Genomic DNA, 17,944 nt, shown 5'->3' on the forward strand with positions numbered 1-17,944 from the left:
TTAAAATATGTATTCGATTTTTGTATTAAGCACTACTGAAAACAAATATGGGCAATGGTGATGCGTCGGAACTTATTTACACGACACAAAATAAGACACTCTTGATGGGCTGGTACTTTATTTACATGTTGCAAATGTTGAGACGCCGTTATCAGTGAACGCTGTTGCTTTTTGTTGTTAACAGAAGACAGGACACATGACTTTATTTGTATGCCTAAATCCCTACATGCTTTAATTACTGGACTACCAAGCATTAAGTGGAAAATTCCTCATTCAACATCTACTGACCTAGCGAACAAATAATCAGAGAGGATGAACCGATTCATTAAATTATCAGAAACATGGTTAAATCACTGAGCAAATAGAAAATGTATATGATATAGTAAGAAAAAGCTGTAAAATATTATAGTTTACAATAATTATTCACATTCAAAGGCTTTACATCTCAATACATACACAACATGGCCCCTGAACATGACTTCAATCCAAATATGATTCATATATTAGAATTTAAATAACACAATGAGCTAGAGGCTAAACAATAGCCATCAAATAACCTTATACAAGAATAAAAATACAAAAACTGTATCCTAATATCATTGCATTACTTGCTTCAGATTTCAATAATACATCGTCTGTACATCACAGTTCTAGTCAGTTACAAACCAGGTAGAGTATTCCATAAACAATGTAACTAACTTCCGCCAAAATGATTCATACAATTTTCTAGCAAGAGAGGCAAACACATTTCTATAGTGTTTACTTGACTTTGAAGACAGATACAGCAATTTAATCTGTGGGGGTATTTTTGGATCAGATCTCCTTTAAATGACTTCCCAGTCTGCGCCCCTGGCTCTGGGCCGACGTCCCGACTCCTCCCCAGCCCACGCCCTGCGGCCGGGGGGACCGCTTTGGGGGGGAACCCTTTATGGAGGACCTCACGTTCGGTGAAAACAAAAAGCTTCAAAAAGAACATTGTTTCTTAACAAAAGCACAGGTTTAAATCGTCTGCTCAATTTACTCCTCGGGCCAAATGTAACGAGGGGAGAGAACCGAGCCAAGTCGGGCCGCTCCCCATAACATCAGAACCCTCAGGAGGAACCTACGAGGACCCTCAGGAGGAACCTACGAGGAACCTCAGGAGGAACCTACGAGGACCCTCAGGAGGAACCTCAGAGGACCCTCAGGAGGAACCTCAGAGGCCTCAGGAGGAACCTTCAGGAGGAACCTACAGAGGACCTCAGGAGGAACCTACGAGGAACCTTCAGAGGCCTCAGGAGGAACCTTCAGAGGCCTCAGGAGGAACCCAACCGTTGTCCGTCTGATCCAGGGCCTCCAACCGCTGGTTGAAGAGAGATTCTAACGTGAGAGTTGAGGAGGCTTCTTCCTGTCTGACATCGGGGGGGGGGGTCAGCATAAAGATTCTTTCAGGACAAACTAAATTTGAGTCTACAATCCCGCCAAAAAAAGGTAAATATTCAAACCACAAAGAAAAGAGCCAGTGATGGTACAGAACAGCCAGATCAGTCAATAATAAGAGCTATGGTTGCCACAAAAAAAAAAGGTCAAAATACCCACGATTCAAAACTTGTATAAAGGATATTTCCAGTGCCCTATGAGAGTGAGGCAGACTGCGCTACAGGACAGGCCGTGCAGGAAAGCGAAGCACGTTATGATGAAGAGTCAGAGCTAGTGGCATGGTCCCCCGCTCCCTTTAACAATATATCCACAACCGTCTTTGGAGAGCTCCCACTAGAAGAACAGAACCTTAGTAGATGAGCGCCGTCCCAGCGCCCGCTCGCTAGCATGGAGACCCTAACTGGACTAGGGAGTACCAAGAGCCAGAGGACACGGCCCCCGGGGGACACGGCCCCCGGGGCAGGGAGGCCGGGGGGAGAGGTGGGTCAGGGGAGAGCCCGCCCCAGTCCTAACCCTGACCCGGGATCAGGTTACATCTGCAGCGACTATGTAGTATATATGCTCTAGAAATGGGCTTTTTGAATACTCCTTACACGTACAATGAAGGATAAGAATATGGTTGAAGTATCATACTGTATCCGCTCAGTTGGACACAGAGCTGGACTGATTCTAGTCGTCATAGCAGCAGGAAACCAGCCCTTGCACCTGACGGAGTCGGAGGGTACCGTAGCCTGTGGTTCTACAGACAAGACAACTTTTCTTTTTGCTTTCCCTTGCATGTTGGATGAGAAGCAGATGTGCAGGGTAAGCAGTCTCATCATCCACACGTGGACCAATGCAATACAAGCCTCACGGAGCACAGAACAAGCAGACACTCTGGATCCATCGTGTATTATCCCATGGTTCTGCTCAGAAAAAAACTAACAAGGTCTAGATGCCAGCGTCTCTAAAAAGAGTGTTTACATAGCGGTGATGAAGGACACTAAAGAGGATGTTACTCTGCTCAGTGATTGGCCTTGGAGCAAAGAGGGAGGAGGCGGGGCCACAGAGGAGCCTCAACCCTATAGGCCAGGGCTTTGGTGGCTTTGATAGATCTTTCTCCAGACTTCCTGGATCTTCTTACACCATTTGTCAGCATTCCCACTGGGATCCATTAGATAATACGTTCGATTGGGCTGCAAGGGGGAAAGAAAAAATAAAATACAACCCGGTTACTCACCCTCAACCCTACATCCTTATAAAACCTAACATGTCAACATCATGTCAACAGCTGAGAATCAATATTGTGTCTACATTTTATTTGAGCATTAAAGATGCAGTGGAAAAGGACCATTATGTAATGGGTAATAGGATCACCACATTTTTTTATGAACTCTGCTGACACTAAAAGATAAAGAAACTCCTATCCTACAAAAGCTTTGGTCCTGCTCTAGGTTACATCATCTATAACAGCCATCAAACAGGCCCACCGTCTCAGCCATACAGGGTTAGCCTACAACATGAAGGTCATCTCTAAACTGAACCTATACTCTTGACCACCACATGTTTCCATGGAGGATCTAAAGGATCTCTTTCCGATCCTAAAGCAGTGTGTCTCTGTTTACCGTGTGAACAAAGAAGGTCTTGAAGTTCTTGGCCTCGGGCCGCAGCTCCAGGGACCAGGGGATGGTCCCCTTCAGGACCTTGTTGACCGGGTCCACGTAATACAGGTGTGGGCCCTCGGTGAGCAGCAGCTGTCTCCGCCTGGCAAACAGACCCTGCGGAGCATGTCATAGGTTCAGACCCCGGCCCCATAAGGCCCAACCCTAGCCCAAAGGCCTAGCCCTAGCCCAAAGGCCTAACCCTAACCCAAAGGCCTAACCCTAGCCCAAAGGCCTAACCCAAAGGCCTAACCCTAACCCAAAGGCCTAACCCTAGCCCAAAGGCCTAACCCAAAGGCCTAACCCTAACCCAAAGGCCTAGCCCAAAGGCCTAACCCAAAGGCATAACCCTAATCCAAAGGCCTAACCCTAGCCCAAAGGCCTAACCCTAGCCCAAAGGCCTAACCCTAACCCAAAGGCCTAACCCTAGCCCAAAGGCCTAACCCTAGCCAAAGGCCTAACCCTAACCCATAGTCCTAACCCTAGCCCAAAGGCCTAACCCTAGCCCAAAGGCCTAACCCTAGCCCAAAGGCCTAACCCTAGCCCAAAGGCCTAACCCTAGCCAGAAGGCCTATGCCTTTAACGTAAATCGTAATTAAAGAAACAAAGACTCAAAGGCCATTAGAAAACGAGAGAACATTCACCTTTCGTTTATCAACTGGGCCCATTTTGAGGATCAGGTTATTCTCAACAAACTGGTGCCTGTGCAAAGGGAAGACAGACAAAAACCCAATCAATATACACACACTACATACTTCCCCCCCTATACATTTGCATGTAGCTCTATATTCAGAATATGATCATATTTTAAAGCAACAAAACAATTCAAATGAGGTCCTAGTGTTTGCTCAGGGCTCCACACACACACACACACACACACACACACACACACACACACACACACCAGGGGTTTCCAGTTGTCTGTTTGTCCAGCAGCAGCTGTTTCTCCTCCTCAGAGAACTGCAGGTCGAGCTCAAAGGAGTTGTTGTCCAGGTCGTGGATGTACTGCTCGATGTTACTGCTGGACCTCTGCGGGGGCAGGGACTCCGGGGCGGACAGCGAGTGGGACGAGCTGGACTGGCTCACCTGCATGCTGCTGAACTGGCTCAGCAGGTCGTCGTACTGCGGGCCCAGAGAGAGGGTTAGCAGCTGGACACGCCTACTGGCTCCCGTCTTCCTTTCCACCTCAAACCCATCACAATGAATCCACAGCATCTCACGTTTCCGTAGCAGTCCTCGTCATCCTCCGACATGGCGGGCAGGTATGGTGTCAGCTTGGGAGGCGACTGCAGATGGAGGTCATCCCAGGACGTGGTCTCGAAGAAGGGATGCCGTCTCAACGGGTCGTAGCCCCCCATCTCCTCACAGCCGATCCGCATAGAGGGGTCCAGAGACTGAAGAAGATCACGGTGATGTATGTCAACATGGAGGTTTCCTCACCCACCCGTTATGGTCTGTTAGTTTGATTCATGCTCCCTTCAGTACGTTAACCTGGTTCTGCTTGGTAACTAAAGAACATGACCTACCAAAAGCCTTTGAACAAGATCCTTGGCTTTGGGGAAGAACTTCTCTGGGAACTCGTACTCCAGCTTTGTTATCTTCTGGAATATTAGGTACTCGTTTCTGCAGCCGAGCAGTGAAGCAAGAGGAGATGGGGGGAGAGTTAATGTGAGTAAAGTGACAGGGACTGACAGTAATGGAGGAAGGTTTTGGCACGAACTGGGTGCACACTAATAACATGAATAATCACTCAGTTTCTCATCAAAATATTTAACATTTAGCTCCATCTTGACCCATGGTTTTGATGTTCTGTTCTACGCTCCTAGTAATAAATCATCCAATATATATAAAACAAACATGCGGTCTAGAATGTGATCCACATGGACCCTATGCATGGGGACAGTAAAACTTACCCAGCTCTGAACGGCGGTAACCCAGCGACCAGCTGATATATTATACATCCCAGCGCCCAAAGGTCTGAACTGTAAGAGAAGGTAGACGTTACATTGGAGCAGTAGGTAGACGTTACATCGGACCAGTGGGTGGACGTTACATTGGACCAGTGGGTGGACGTTACATTGGACCAGTGGGTGGATGTTACATTGGACCAGTGGGTGGATGTTACATTGGACCAGTAGGTGGACGTTACATTGGACCAGAAGGTGGACGTTACATTGGACCAGAAGGTGGACGTTACATTGGACCAGTGGGTGGACGTTACATTGGACCAGTGGTTGGACGTTACATCGGACCAGTGGGTGGACGTTACATTGGACCAGGGGGTGGACGTTACATCAGACCAGTAGGTGGACGTTACATTGGACCAGTAGGTGGACGTTACATTGGACCAGTAGGTGGACGTTACATTGGACCAGTAGGTAGACGTTACATTGGACCAGTGGGTGGAAGTTACAATTAGGGATGGCGAAAATGTAAAATATTCTTGACCGACCACCGAGCCTCATTAACCGGTTAATACTGGTTAACCGATCAGATTATAATGTGCTATTTGAAATAACAGCCATTTCGAGCCGCGCCAGCCGCCTGCTATTTCGTAACTCTGCTTATCTCTCTCCCGCTCTGCCTCCGACTCACACTCTCTCTGAGTGAGAGGCAGTGGCTCTAACCGCGGCACGACCTGTGTTTGAATTGAAACACGAGGCATGCTTACTGCAAGTTGACCGTGTGTAGAGAGCGGGCTTGAACGCCCCAAATGGTCTGAGATGGCGCGGACCTGGTTGAGACTAGGGCTGGGTAAAAATATCGATTCATCAATGCACTGCAATTTATTTGCTCTCGATGCAATTTCGATTTAGATTTTTTTTTTTATTTCCATTAAAAATAAAGACAAAAAGAAGCATACTCAGTCATTGTAATCTAGAAGCGAGTATGCCTATGTACACGCACTTTTACATTTTTGTCCATGTTATGATTATTACTTTTATGCTGCAAGTTTAGCTCAGGAACAATATTATACAATGGTGTATTCCCTTTTTGCTAGTTAAAGAACAATGAAATGGTTAATTCATTTTGAAATCGTTCATTCTAAATAATATTTAGAATATTATATTATTGAATCGAAATCGAATCGAATGAAGCCTTAAAGAATTGAATTGAATTGAGAGGTACCTGGCAATACCCAGCCCTAGTCGAGTCCCTGCCGGGGTTCACCAGGGGCCAATCGGTAGAGGGCAGCGGTAGGAGCTCATTTGAAACATTTCCGCTGCTCATTTAAGAAAATGACAGCTCCGAAGAGACGCCACTTGTTTAGTTTGGAGGAGATGGAAAAATTGAGTGTGAGGGATAATTTTATTCACTTCACGCAGAAGATCCTGGAATGAGATGGCTAACTGTAGTCTTATAGCGTTTAGTCTACTGTCCATAATAATTTAGAGATCATGTTCTTCGCCGCTCGCATGCGGGAATAATTAAGACTTGAAGAGAAATTAAACAGTGGGCCAGAGACGCGTGTCTGTCCAACTTCCAGTAAGTCACCTCATCTGATCATCTTTTTTTAAACGGACAAGCGACATTTTGATCGGTTAACGTTGATACAGTCAACCATCGGTCAAACGGGCATCAGTTAACATCCCTAGTTACAATGGACCAGAAGACGGACGTTACATTGGACCAGTGGGTGGACGTTACATCGGACCAGTGGGTGGACGTTACATCGGACCAGTGGGTGGACGTTACATTGGACCAGAGGGTGGACGTTACATTGGACCAGTGGGTGGACGTTACATCGGACCAGAGGGTGGACGTTACATTGGACCAGTAGGTAGACGTTACATTGGACCAGAAGGTACTTAATAATCATTCCATGGTTATTGAGGTTCCTGTTAGTCCCGTAACGCAGAGTGGAACACGGATGGAGATGCCTCACCTCTTGCAGGCCGACTTATCTGTCAGCAGCTCGGGAGAGACGTACTGGGCCGTCCCAACAAAGGAGTTGGCTTTAGCTGCAAGAAAATGCAGAAGATTGAATCAAAATGAAAGTGAAGTGGTAGAGAAACGGTGCAGAAGACTGATGGGAGGTATCAGGCTGGTCACGGTGCTCCGACTTACATTGCTTACTGTCAGTTAACTGCTTTGCAGTCCCAAAATCTGTGATTTGGATGTGCATATCTTCACTCAGTAGAATATTCTCTGGCTTCAGATCTCTGTTATGAAACAGACATACGAGCGAGGCAAGCTCTTCAGCAAGATAAATACATGACAAAGTAATGGTTTAACAAGATTCAATGTGACGATTGATCATCTTACCTATGTATTATCTCCTTATTGTGTAAATATTCTAGAGCACAAACTATTTCTGCCGAGTAGAATCGAGTACAAGTCTCATCAAAAGAACCGATTTTACGAATGTATTTTAGAAGTTCCCCATTCTTAGCAAAGCTAAGACCAAAATCTGAAAAAAGTGTTAAGGTAAACACGCATAAAATATCATTTACATGATTAATACACTGTAATCACGACTGCTCAAATGCAGTCATAGGAACTTTAATAACCTTTTGAAAGAGCAATTTGAAAAGAACAGCATGTTTTTCAGTCATTCTCCACAAGACACAGCATGCCATCTTTGTTTAAGGATACACAACTTCTCGTCATCTTGAAAGGTGAAGTAGAGTTTGACGAAGAATGGGTGATCTAGATTTGACAACAGATCTCGCTCTCTTTTCACATACTGGGCTTTTTTGGACTTCACAATATGCCGCTTGTCCAGAATCTTAACTGAAACACACATTGAGAAAAGAAGTTCAATACACATAAGAGCCGTCAGCCACAAGGAGACAGGAGATGACATAGGGCCACCTGCTACTCAGCACATGTCCAGACAGAAGATTTTACCTACTTGCATATTCCTTCCCCGTTGATTGTTCCTTTGCCAGGACAACCTTTGAAAACAAATCAGAAGGATACAATCCATCACCTGGGATTTCTATTTATGCGCCTTGACAACATGCCCATCACCTCCTCAGCCACAGTGAGGACCCTAACCACAGTAAACCTCAGATGAACTGCAGATGATTCACTGAAGCCTCTTGACCACAAGAATGCTTGCATGTAACAACATCAATCCAGCACTGATTCAGAGGCTCAATGGAATGCAGGTTACGTACTGTCGAGAAGGAGCCCTCTCCCAGGATCTTGCCAAACTTGAAATCCTCAGGCCTCTTCTTGCGAGGCTGGGAGGCCTGCATGGCCGTCTGGGTGCGTATCTCCGCGGCCCTGGCCTCCGAGGACGGGGCCTCCATGCTGGGACAGAGGCTGCTACTTGCACCTGGGATGGCAAGTGGCGAGCAGGAGTCAGGCTGGTTTCTTACCATTGAGGGATGTGGGCAGGGACAGATGACAACGCTGGTCTGAATGGGCACAACATCATACTGCAACGGGAGGAGAAGGAGGTCGTTAGGGACGGAGCGGCAACCACGCAGGAATCTATTCAGGCCGTCGCTCTGGAGGGGCGTCCCGTTCAACTCACCTCCTTTAGATATTTTAAACATTCAGCCCAGCCAGTGAAAGCCTCATAATTACTTGGAATTCATAAGTAAGTATAGTTCTTAGCTATGGCTAAGTGAGCATGTCAATATTCAAGGAACTAGTTCTGAGAGCCCTGAACCAATCTGCATGATAGGACACATAGGAAGAGATACCAAACCCATATCCTAATAGTTAATTAATAGTTAATTAATTATCTTATACACACACATGAATAAAAAGGTTAAGAGTGCCCGAAATGCCTTCCCTTGTCCCAAAATTAAGTAACTAAGTTTAAGTGATCAATAAACAGGTTTATTAAAGCATGACAAGATATTCACGTGCTATTATGATATATGACATTTGGATTAAACAAACGTAATATCCCCAGAGTGAAAAGTTTTGCCTCTTGTCAGGAAGCCATTCATTTATTAGTCGAATGAGGGACTAATATTTAGGATTGGAAACTTGGTGGACAAGACAACACTGAGTAACGGCCCATTAAACGAGTCCATACACCACCGGTCCCACCCTGCAGGGCCAAGAGGAGAAACTGTGGATACAAATGCTTGACTGATCATTGCAGCAGCTTGCTGTTTCCATACTAGTCAATCTGTTTCACGAAATAAAAACAAAATACGTGGATGTGTAATCTGGCGAATACATTCCCCGAGATGCCAACTCTTATTGCATGTGACGGTCTGATAGATTAGCTGATAGCCATGTTTTCTCTTTTTAAACCTCAAACTTTGTGCTAAATAAGTCCGACCGTCACTAGTCTGAAAGGTCGTCTCACTAGAGGAGGCTTCTCGGCCTGTTATTCCTGGTTATTAAACTATCACTGGTGGAAAGGTGTGGTCATTAACCCACGACTCTCTCTACGTCTCTCAGTGGAGTATTCGGCCCCATCACCGGGAAGAAGCAGGATTATGAATGTCAACGAGGCACCGGGACGACTAGATGATCATGAGGCCTCAACAAAGTTTGTTTGCGAGCTCGTAGCGTTAGATCACAAGCGAGCTAACATGAGCTAGCGCTGTAAACCGAGAAGCCGGCCGCTGACAGCGAGTTAAACTTCACCGACCTGCCGTCGGCTTCAGAGACCCGACATGGGACCGACCCACCCGGACCTGGACTTCACTTCCCAAAAATTGTCAAACCTAGCGGTTGTGAAACATGAATTATCTTGCCGTCAAACTACTGAAATGTTTGATAACATGTAGCCCCGACCAGGGCTAATTCCCGTTAGCTCCGCGTCGTAAGAAGCGCGAAGCTGGAACCCATGAAGCATCAGAAGAGCTACGATGCTAACCTCAGAGCAGCTACGATGCTAACCTCCTCCAACCACCGCGACCCGCCATGTGTCACACAAAACAACAACTATTGAGAGAACCCTAAAAACCGAACTAGAGCAGGTGCTGAAGTCACTAGGTGAAGTGAACATTAGCTGTTGTGCTGGCTCGTCATAGCGACTAGCTGCTCCTCCTAGCTGCTCCTGCTAGCTATTCGAGGCCCGATGTTAGGGTTAGATCTGTTGTCCATCACATCCCACCCCAGAAGCACTGCCATCGAAGACTCATACACGGGGAAACTACAATACTTGCCAATTGACTTGTGGCTCTTGCCATGGAAGTTTTCCGCGAGTATTTATTAGGAATAAAATAATTAGAGAACATCCAGTAATGGCTGCCTCTGCGCCTTCATTTTCGAGCTGTGACGTCGTTCCACAACAATGTTACCGCAAAGAGCGGACGGCCCGCCCCCTGGGCAGCTGGCCCCGCCCTCGGGCACGCCCCCTCGCCACATTTACACCCTCCTCGGCTCCTTTCTCCCTTTACTCATACCATGACACATCGCACTTTGGGCGACCATTCCATAATAACGTTGCGTTATTGGTTTGTTACGATTCGATGGCCGACTTTCAATAATGTTTTATTTTCACCGTTTTCCGCAAATCCTGTGAATTCGTAACACATTCGTAACAGTACTGGTAAAAGTAGAAGTTTTGCTGGCATTTTTATTTTTATTTCATGCCAATATTTTTTGCCCATTCACACATATTACAATTTTAACGTAGAGAATAATACGCAGACATCTAAAAACATAAATTGTTTATTTACAAATGTGTTTTACTTTGAACATTACCCAAAAGGTTAGCTTACTTCCCTTACATCTTATAAACATCACTTGTCTTCCCCATCTTCTGCTTTATCAACATCATCATCTTCCTCGTCCTCTTCTACAACATCACCATCATCATCATCATCATCATCATCTGTATCCTCCTCTTCACTAGAATCCTCCTCTTCTTCAGGAGGCCTAAGCAGAAAAGACAGATGAGGCCAATAAGACTTCAGGGGTGAGCATACAGACGCTGGGGCTCACCCCAGTGTCTGGATGCTCACCCCTGGGGCTCACCCCTGGGGCTCACCCCAGTGTCTGGATGCTCACCCCTGGGGCTCACCCCTGGGGCTCACCCCAGTGTCTGGATGCTCACCCCTGGGGCCGGTTGAGACTGCAGCTCTCCCTTCCTGAGTCCACATCAAAGGGATCTGCAAAACAGAGCAGGTGTTATTGGCTACTGCCCCCAATAGTACAATAAATGGTAATATTAATAAAATAAATAAAAAAATATTAAAAGCTTCCTATTGTAAACGTATGTTTTGAAATGCACTGTACTACTTCTTTGGCAGCCACATCTTCTACAGTGATGATTCTTTTATTTTATACTGCAGAGGTTTTGGTCCAATCTGAGACATGTATATGTTAGTATCCGTCGGTTACCGAAGTGGTCCTCCTCCTGTGGGACGGCAGTGTACTCCTTCTCTGCAGAGAGCAGCTCCTCCTCCGAGCGGCAGGCTGCGTAGCGCGCCAGGATGACCTTATTCAGCTCCAGGAACCCCGCCCCCCACTTGAACTTATTCAGCAGCAGCACGGCCAGCTCCTGGAACCCTGAGGAGCGACAGGTCTTCAGCACGACTGCTACAGAAACACTATCTCATATAGAAAGAAATACTTCTATCAAATACACATTGAAAATAATATGAATCTATCAAAATAGTGAAGATCGTCCATATCTATAAGAAATCTTAAAGATTCTTATCTTTAAGAATCTTTAAGATTTCTTTCTAACCCTAACCCTTAATTTAGAATAAACATAAAATTGTTGATTCTTAATTTCATGTTCAATGCTAGGATTCTGTCCTCAATAAACAATGTATCTAAACAGTGTATATTATATCAATATCAAAATATAAATGAACTGTTGCAAACGATTTAAAATACAAAAATACCAGTTTAATTCATGAAAAATCCTGTACTGATTGCAGGCCACACCTACGATGCAGAAGGTGGCTGCAAAGGCCTCCACGCAGGACAGCTTGCAGGGCTTGCCGTAGTTGACGGGGTTGGCTGCCACCAGATATGGCAGCAGCCTCGGATGAGACCCGACCATCTTACTGAAGGGAGTCTCCTCAAGTTTGGCCCAGGAACAGTCAATGACTGCCAGTCCATTCTGAGCCACGATAGTTCTGATTAGAGACAAATTGCATTTCGCATTAAGGATACACCAATTGCTGTTTGTGGATCGCAGAACATAAATGCAGATATCCGCTTGAAACATAAGGGCATATTGCACATGTTGAAATGGATTTCTGTGCTATTTAAACCTCCAGTCTCTAATTATACACTGGCATACCCACACAGATATATTTACAATTATTATTATATTGTGATATTTCCTTTGCGCACAGAGATGATGATAAAGCAGATTAGAGAATTGTCAGGGTTGGGTCTGAATAATAAATAATTGTTCAAATATTACAAGGAGATGATAGATTGTTGTTGTTGTCGCTGATCAGTAGAAATGGAAAAGAAGCCAGCAGGACTTATCTACTCTTGCTCATACCATTTTCAGACAAAACAAATGACCTCTATGGAATTTTATACCTACAGAATGACTTCTCCTTACCGTTTCGAATGACGTTAATATCCATCATTACCTTATTCCTCACCATCTACACATGACCTTGATAAGACCGGATTCAATGTTTCACAAACTCTGAAGTAACAGGGATCTTGTCTGCCATTAAATCGTATTGATGGAATATCAGAGTGTGTGGATTGGAGGTGAATCCAACATCCAGCGAGCTCCTCATGCACCAGGAGGTGTCTCTGTGTTTACCTGTCGGCTGGCGTCACATACTTGGTGCCCATGGGGCTCAGTATGAGGCCACTGAACCTCTGGGTGAGCCGCAGGCCGCGAACCAGGCCCTTCCGCACCAGCTTGCGGCCGGTGCAGCGCTTGGGGTCGCAGTGGCCCAGGTCCCACATGGCGAGGGGACACGGCAGCTTCACCGGAGCAGCCCCCCCGTCCTCCCGTGGCTGGAGGCTCGCTGACGGGCAGAACATACAGGTCTCTTCACCAGATGGAGATGGTAGTAATGAACGCAACATGAAATCGATAAAGACAAACAACTAAAGCCAACACATTGGTTGGATGTACATGTAATCCATACCAAAGGTTACGATTCTGCATTTGACACATACAAAAGCACCATGTAGTCGGATAAAATAATAAATAAACAATAAAACAATAATAAAGGAGAACGGACAATTAAGTATTAATCAAGTACATGTAAAATGTTAAAATAAGAGTAATTCAATAGTATAAAATAAAAATTAATTGTGAAAGTAGGAATGCAGTCCAATGCCGCGGTTAGTTATCTCCTGTCCAGGTGACAGATTGGATGACAGCCTGAGGGGAACCACCTGGGGTCAGGTGTCAGCCTCACCTGCCAGGGCACTCTGCATCTCCTCGGCGAACTGCTCCATGGACTTTCCCTTCATCTTGTGTCTTTTCTCCTTCCCCTTGCTTTCAAACTGACCCTGTTTCTTTCGTCCCATGCTGGCCCCTCAATAGTTACCTGTTGGCCCCTTAGTAGTTAAGTTAGTAGAGGTTAGTTATTGGTAGTAGTAAGTCCCTGTTCGCAAACTAGTTAGCAATATTTACAAGTCCAACTCGATCCTAGTAACAACTATGTTACCTACGCGGTGGAAACATGCGTTGGTAAATAGCTGTCGGCTTGTCAGAGCGAAAAATGGGAGCGCATGCGCACTGGTCAGCTGACTGGTCACCTGATCGGTCACCTGATCACTCCAGCCTTTAGCAACACGATGTTATAACGCGGTTGTTTCCTGTGCGTGTATTTCTATGAATAGCCGCTCTAATTGACGCTATGTGGTCGTGGCTGTACCTCAATCTCCTCCGTAAGTAGTTCAACTTCGTTCCGTTATCGCTGCGACCCTTTAAAGCTCTAACGTTCACCCTTCTGTCACTAGTGAGTCCTGCGTTCGCAGGGAAGATGAAGATCGTGGACGAACCGAACACTTTCGGGTAATAAATACATAAATATTTTAAAACACAACCCTCTTGGGTTCTTCTGAGTTCAGTCTGATCTAACAGCCGTTTCTCTGTAGATTGAACAACGCTATTCTGGCTCAAGGGAGCCGATTACAGCCCCGAGTGACGCCGTCCCCCGTCTCCGGTACAGGCCTGTCAGGCTCTATTAGATATAAGGTTCATTCTGTCAGGCTCTATTAGATATAAGGTTCATTCTGTCAGGCTCTATTAGATATAAGGTTCATTCTGTCAGGCTCTTTTAGATATAAGGTTCATTCTGTCAGGCTCTATTAGATATAAGGTTCATTCTGTCAGGCTCTATTAGATATAAGGTTCATTCTGTCAGGCTCTATTAGATATAAGGTTCATTCTGTCAGGCTCTATTAGATATAAGGTTCATTCTGTTAGGTTCTATTAGATATGTTTATTCTTATGCTCTGTTAGATATAAGTTTTATTCTGTTTGGGCTCTATTCAATATGATTACATTAAAGAAGAACATGCTCTAACCTTCATTCAAAAATGATTTTAGGTCCAGCCCATCTTCATCATTTGGCTGGAAAGTGTTTTAGTTTAATAGAGTCGATGTAAGTTCACTGTACAACATCACGAGGCCTTACCATTTCATCAATATAAATATTAAAAATATTAAAAAATAACAACTATTTTATAATATAATAACAACTATTTTTAACAGGTATAAATATGAATTCTGTCCATTCCACAACGTCACACAGCATGAACAGTCCTTCAGATGGAACGCCTACAGTGGAATCCTGGGGTAACTAACCGCACTGAGGTCCACAACACTGCTGGGGCCAACGTCTGACCTCATGGAGCTCACCTTGTCCTCACGTGTTCCTCCAGGATCTGGCAGCAGTGGGAGATGGTGAACAACTCCTTCACCGGCATGTGGATGAGAGAGGGAGATGCATGCGCCAGTCGGAACAGGCAGACCAAGGTGAGACCATTAGCTGACAGCCCTGATACACAGAACGAGTTGACCTATATCAAGGCAGGTAATCTTATGATCAGACACACTGACATGTGATGCGTAATCTCATCTTAATTTAAGGTATTTCACCACAATGGTCACATAATTACGTCATAGAAAAAGTAATGGGTAGATGGGCCAAACTGCGTTGGGAGCTGATCCTCACCCAGTGTCGTCGTGGCCTGGCGGCGTGTGATGCCTGGCGGCGTGTGATGACTGACGGCGTGTGATACCTGACGGCGTGTGATACCTGACGGCGTGTGATGCCTGACGGCGTGTGATGACTGACGGCGTGTGATACCTGACGGCGTGTGATACCTGACGGCGTGTGATGCCTGACGGCGTGTGATGCCTGACGGCGTGTGATGCCTGGCGGCTTGTTGACTGACAGCGTGTGATACCTGCAGGTCCACCTGACGTGTGGCGTGGGCAGCCGGCTGGCCGCCGTGTCCGAGCCCAGCACCTGTGTTTACCACCTGACCTTCGAAACGCCGCTGGTCTGCCATCCACACTCCCTCCTCGGTAGGCAACACGAGCACTCTCGGTGTACCTCTCCAACATCCGTCTAGTCTGAGTCGGGGGTACGTCCTGGTAGATGACTAACCCTGCGTTCTGCCGCTGGTTTCCTGCCCAGTGTACCCCACCCTGAGTGAGCTGCTGCAGAAGGAATGGGACGAGGCAGAACAAGCTCGCTACGAAGGCCTGATCACAGAGCAGGTAAGGACCAGCAGTGATTAGAAACTCTCTACGGGACAGACATGAAGTCAAACGGCTGATGTTTCCACCCTAGGACAGGGGAGGCAGTTTGTTTCCATACATGCTGAAAGAGGGTTTGCTCTGATACAGATTTCATAATCCCTTTGATGAATGGATGAATAAGGGATGATGAAGTCTAAACACATTTGTGGATGTGAAAAAATGTTTGGGGTTGTGAAGTTGTTGACCATTAAGACCATTATTCTGGCCCTCTACAACATCTATCACAATCTGTGGGCCATGTTCCTAGTACTATGTACTACTGCTGTCAGTTTAACGCGTTATTAACGGCGTTAACGCAAACCAATTTTAACGGCGTTAATTTTTTTATCGCGCGATTAACGCTCTTTTGGTTTGGCAAACATTGTCGTTTTTTCACCTGCTGTCTAGCAACAACTAGTCACTTAAGAAAAACTCCAAAACCATACCGGATCTAGCTACACCGGAAACAAAACAACAAGCACGCCGCACAAAAACTCCTTAAAAGTGTGTGTGTGTTTGTGTGTCACTCTGTTTGAGCCTGGTACTAGAGTTCAATGTTGTCATTAGCTGACATTGTCATTACCTCTTTCCGACCAATCGCAGTTCAAGGACCACCTTGGCTGTACCACTTCGGAAGGGGCCGCTCAGTTACTCCCCTCTAGACAAAATCGACTTGGTTGCGACGTTGACAGTTTTTGAGTCTTACGGCTGTTGAGTGAGTGAGAGGTTGTGGGCGCACAGCTCAGGCTGTCGGACGGCGCTGCAAGAAACTTTTATAAACGCAATATTGTTATCCCGCAGTAATCAGCCCCATAGCCCCGAAACGTTAACGGCCCACCCCAGCTCTCCCGATTACCACTCCGCCGCCGTGTGTGTGTGTAGGTGTTATTCGATAGCCTGGTAATGTGTGTACGCCTTCGTACGGTAGGAATATTCATGCTGGTTTAAATAATAAATGTTATAGTATTTCCCACCTTTAATGAGCAAGAGTTTTGTTCGAAAGTTCAGTGATTGAAACAAATAAAAGCCTGGGCTATTGAAGTTTTACAAGTGGACCGGGTTGAATTCACTGCGGGTCTCTTCTTATATCCATCTTACCAAATATATTTTATTACTGTCCTTCTCAACACTCTGATCTCATTAAAAGGCTAGCAGCAGGAAATCAAGGGATATTTAGTATATAAAGAAATGTGCAATTAATCGCGAGTTAACTATGACATTGATGCGATTAATCGCGATTAAATATTTTAATCGCTTGACAGCACTACTATGTACCCATGTTTATACTGGATACATATGTGTATATACATACTCATGTATCGTCTGGTTACAGGGGTACAACAATCTTCTGAGGGACATCTTTGAAGATGCTGGTTTGCTGAAGAGCCAGAGAGTGAAGGTGAAAGCCGAGCTCCCCGGTCTCCCAAAGACGCACACCTCCCTCCAGGAGTGTAGCGAGGTACGTACATGGGCAGGGGGTTTCACCTCATTGGATCATCTGCTGTACGTTTAAATGTCAACGATATCCCAGACCAGTAACCCTTCTTAAATCCTGTAGGACTTCCAGAAACAGAGTGAAGAAATGGAAAGACTACGCACGCTCCTCACCAAAAACAACATTCCCTTTGAATCCACCGGCAGTGAGTCCATTTCACTCAGCACTCCGCCTAAAGACCTAGCGACCACATAGTGCACAGGCAGCCCCCCTGTAGGCCGGTGGACTGAACCCTCTCTCCCTGTTCCTGAAGGCAGGGCTCCAGCCGGCGCTAACGCCCCCAACCCACAACAACAAAGGGGAGATCCTGGCTTCCTGGACATGATGTGAAAGTTTATTTTTGATACTTTCAGGAGTTCTTTGTGGTGTAACGGAGGACTTGTGAAACTAAAGGGAAGCTTGTTGAATGTGGATTTAAATCTAAAGAGTCAGCATGGAGAATAAAGATTTTAGTATTCTGGTTTTCTATATGATTGTATTTCATTTGTTTGGCTAAAGATATTATAAACATTACATTACAACTTGTTTGTACTACACCCCCTGCTGGTGTAACTGCTATATCACTCTTGTAGTGTAGAAAACATGTACAGTATGGAGTACTATTCATTATACCCAATGCCTGAAGGGAGGCAGGGGGATTTGTACTCTTCCAAGCTGGACAGTTTGCATGTAAATGTAAATATCCCAAGATAAGAATGAACCGTCCTAATTTACCTCAATCTCCAGTTGCTGGTGAACTAATTACTTACCAATATTATGCTGTTATTAGGTTTTTCG

General features: G+C 45.6%; 3 protein-coding genes across 3 annotated transcripts; 1 reads left to right on the forward strand and 2 right to left on the reverse strand.

Annotated features, from left to right (window-relative positions):
- Positions 1-101: 101 nt before the first annotated feature.
- Positions 102-10,265, reverse strand: pdpk1b (3-phosphoinositide dependent protein kinase 1b). The gene is made up of 14 exons (XM_079757323.1): positions 10,145-10,265; positions 8,183-8,446; positions 7,915-7,957; positions 7,656-7,793; positions 7,326-7,470; positions 7,128-7,222; positions 6,946-7,021; positions 4,973-5,041; positions 4,586-4,682; positions 4,280-4,453; positions 3,964-4,181; positions 3,704-3,761; positions 3,024-3,176; positions 102-2,594 (listed from the first exon to the last, which is right to left on the reverse strand). The coding sequence occupies exons 1-14, from the start codon at positions 10,214-10,216 to the stop codon at positions 2,481-2,483; spliced, it is 1,716 nt and encodes a 571-aa protein (XP_079613449.1). The 5' UTR covers positions 10,217-10,265; the 3' UTR covers positions 102-2,480.
- A 371-nt stretch (positions 10,266-10,636) lies between these two features.
- Positions 10,637-13,608, reverse strand: tsr3 (TSR3 ribosome maturation factor). Its single transcript, XM_079756410.1, has 6 exons — positions 13,334-13,608; positions 12,724-12,934; positions 11,877-12,070; positions 11,325-11,492; positions 11,038-11,092; positions 10,637-10,859 (listed from the first exon to the last, which is right to left on the reverse strand). The coding sequence occupies exons 1-6, from the start codon at positions 13,443-13,445 to the stop codon at positions 10,724-10,726; spliced, it is 876 nt and encodes a 291-aa protein (XP_079612536.1). The 5' UTR covers positions 13,446-13,608; the 3' UTR covers positions 10,637-10,723.
- Positions 13,609-13,683: 75 nt separating this feature from the next.
- gnptg (N-acetylglucosamine-1-phosphate transferase subunit gamma) lies at positions 13,684-17,635 on the forward strand. The gene is made up of 11 exons (XM_079757356.1): positions 13,684-13,808; positions 13,881-13,935; positions 14,019-14,086; positions 14,473-14,527; positions 14,638-14,721; positions 14,808-14,901; positions 15,342-15,456; positions 15,569-15,651; positions 17,006-17,131; positions 17,231-17,312; positions 17,421-17,635. Exons 1-11 carry the CDS (start codon positions 13,778-13,780, stop codon positions 17,495-17,497), a joined length of 870 nt encoding a protein of 289 aa, XP_079613482.1. The 5' UTR covers positions 13,684-13,777; the 3' UTR covers positions 17,498-17,635.
- Positions 17,636-17,944: the final 309 nt, after the last annotated feature.

This window comes from Pollachius pollachius, assembly GCF_949987615.1.
Source record: "Pollachius pollachius genome assembly, chromosome: 19".
In the NCBI taxonomy this organism is placed as follows: Eukaryota; Metazoa; Chordata; class Actinopteri; order Gadiformes; family Gadidae; genus Pollachius; species Pollachius pollachius.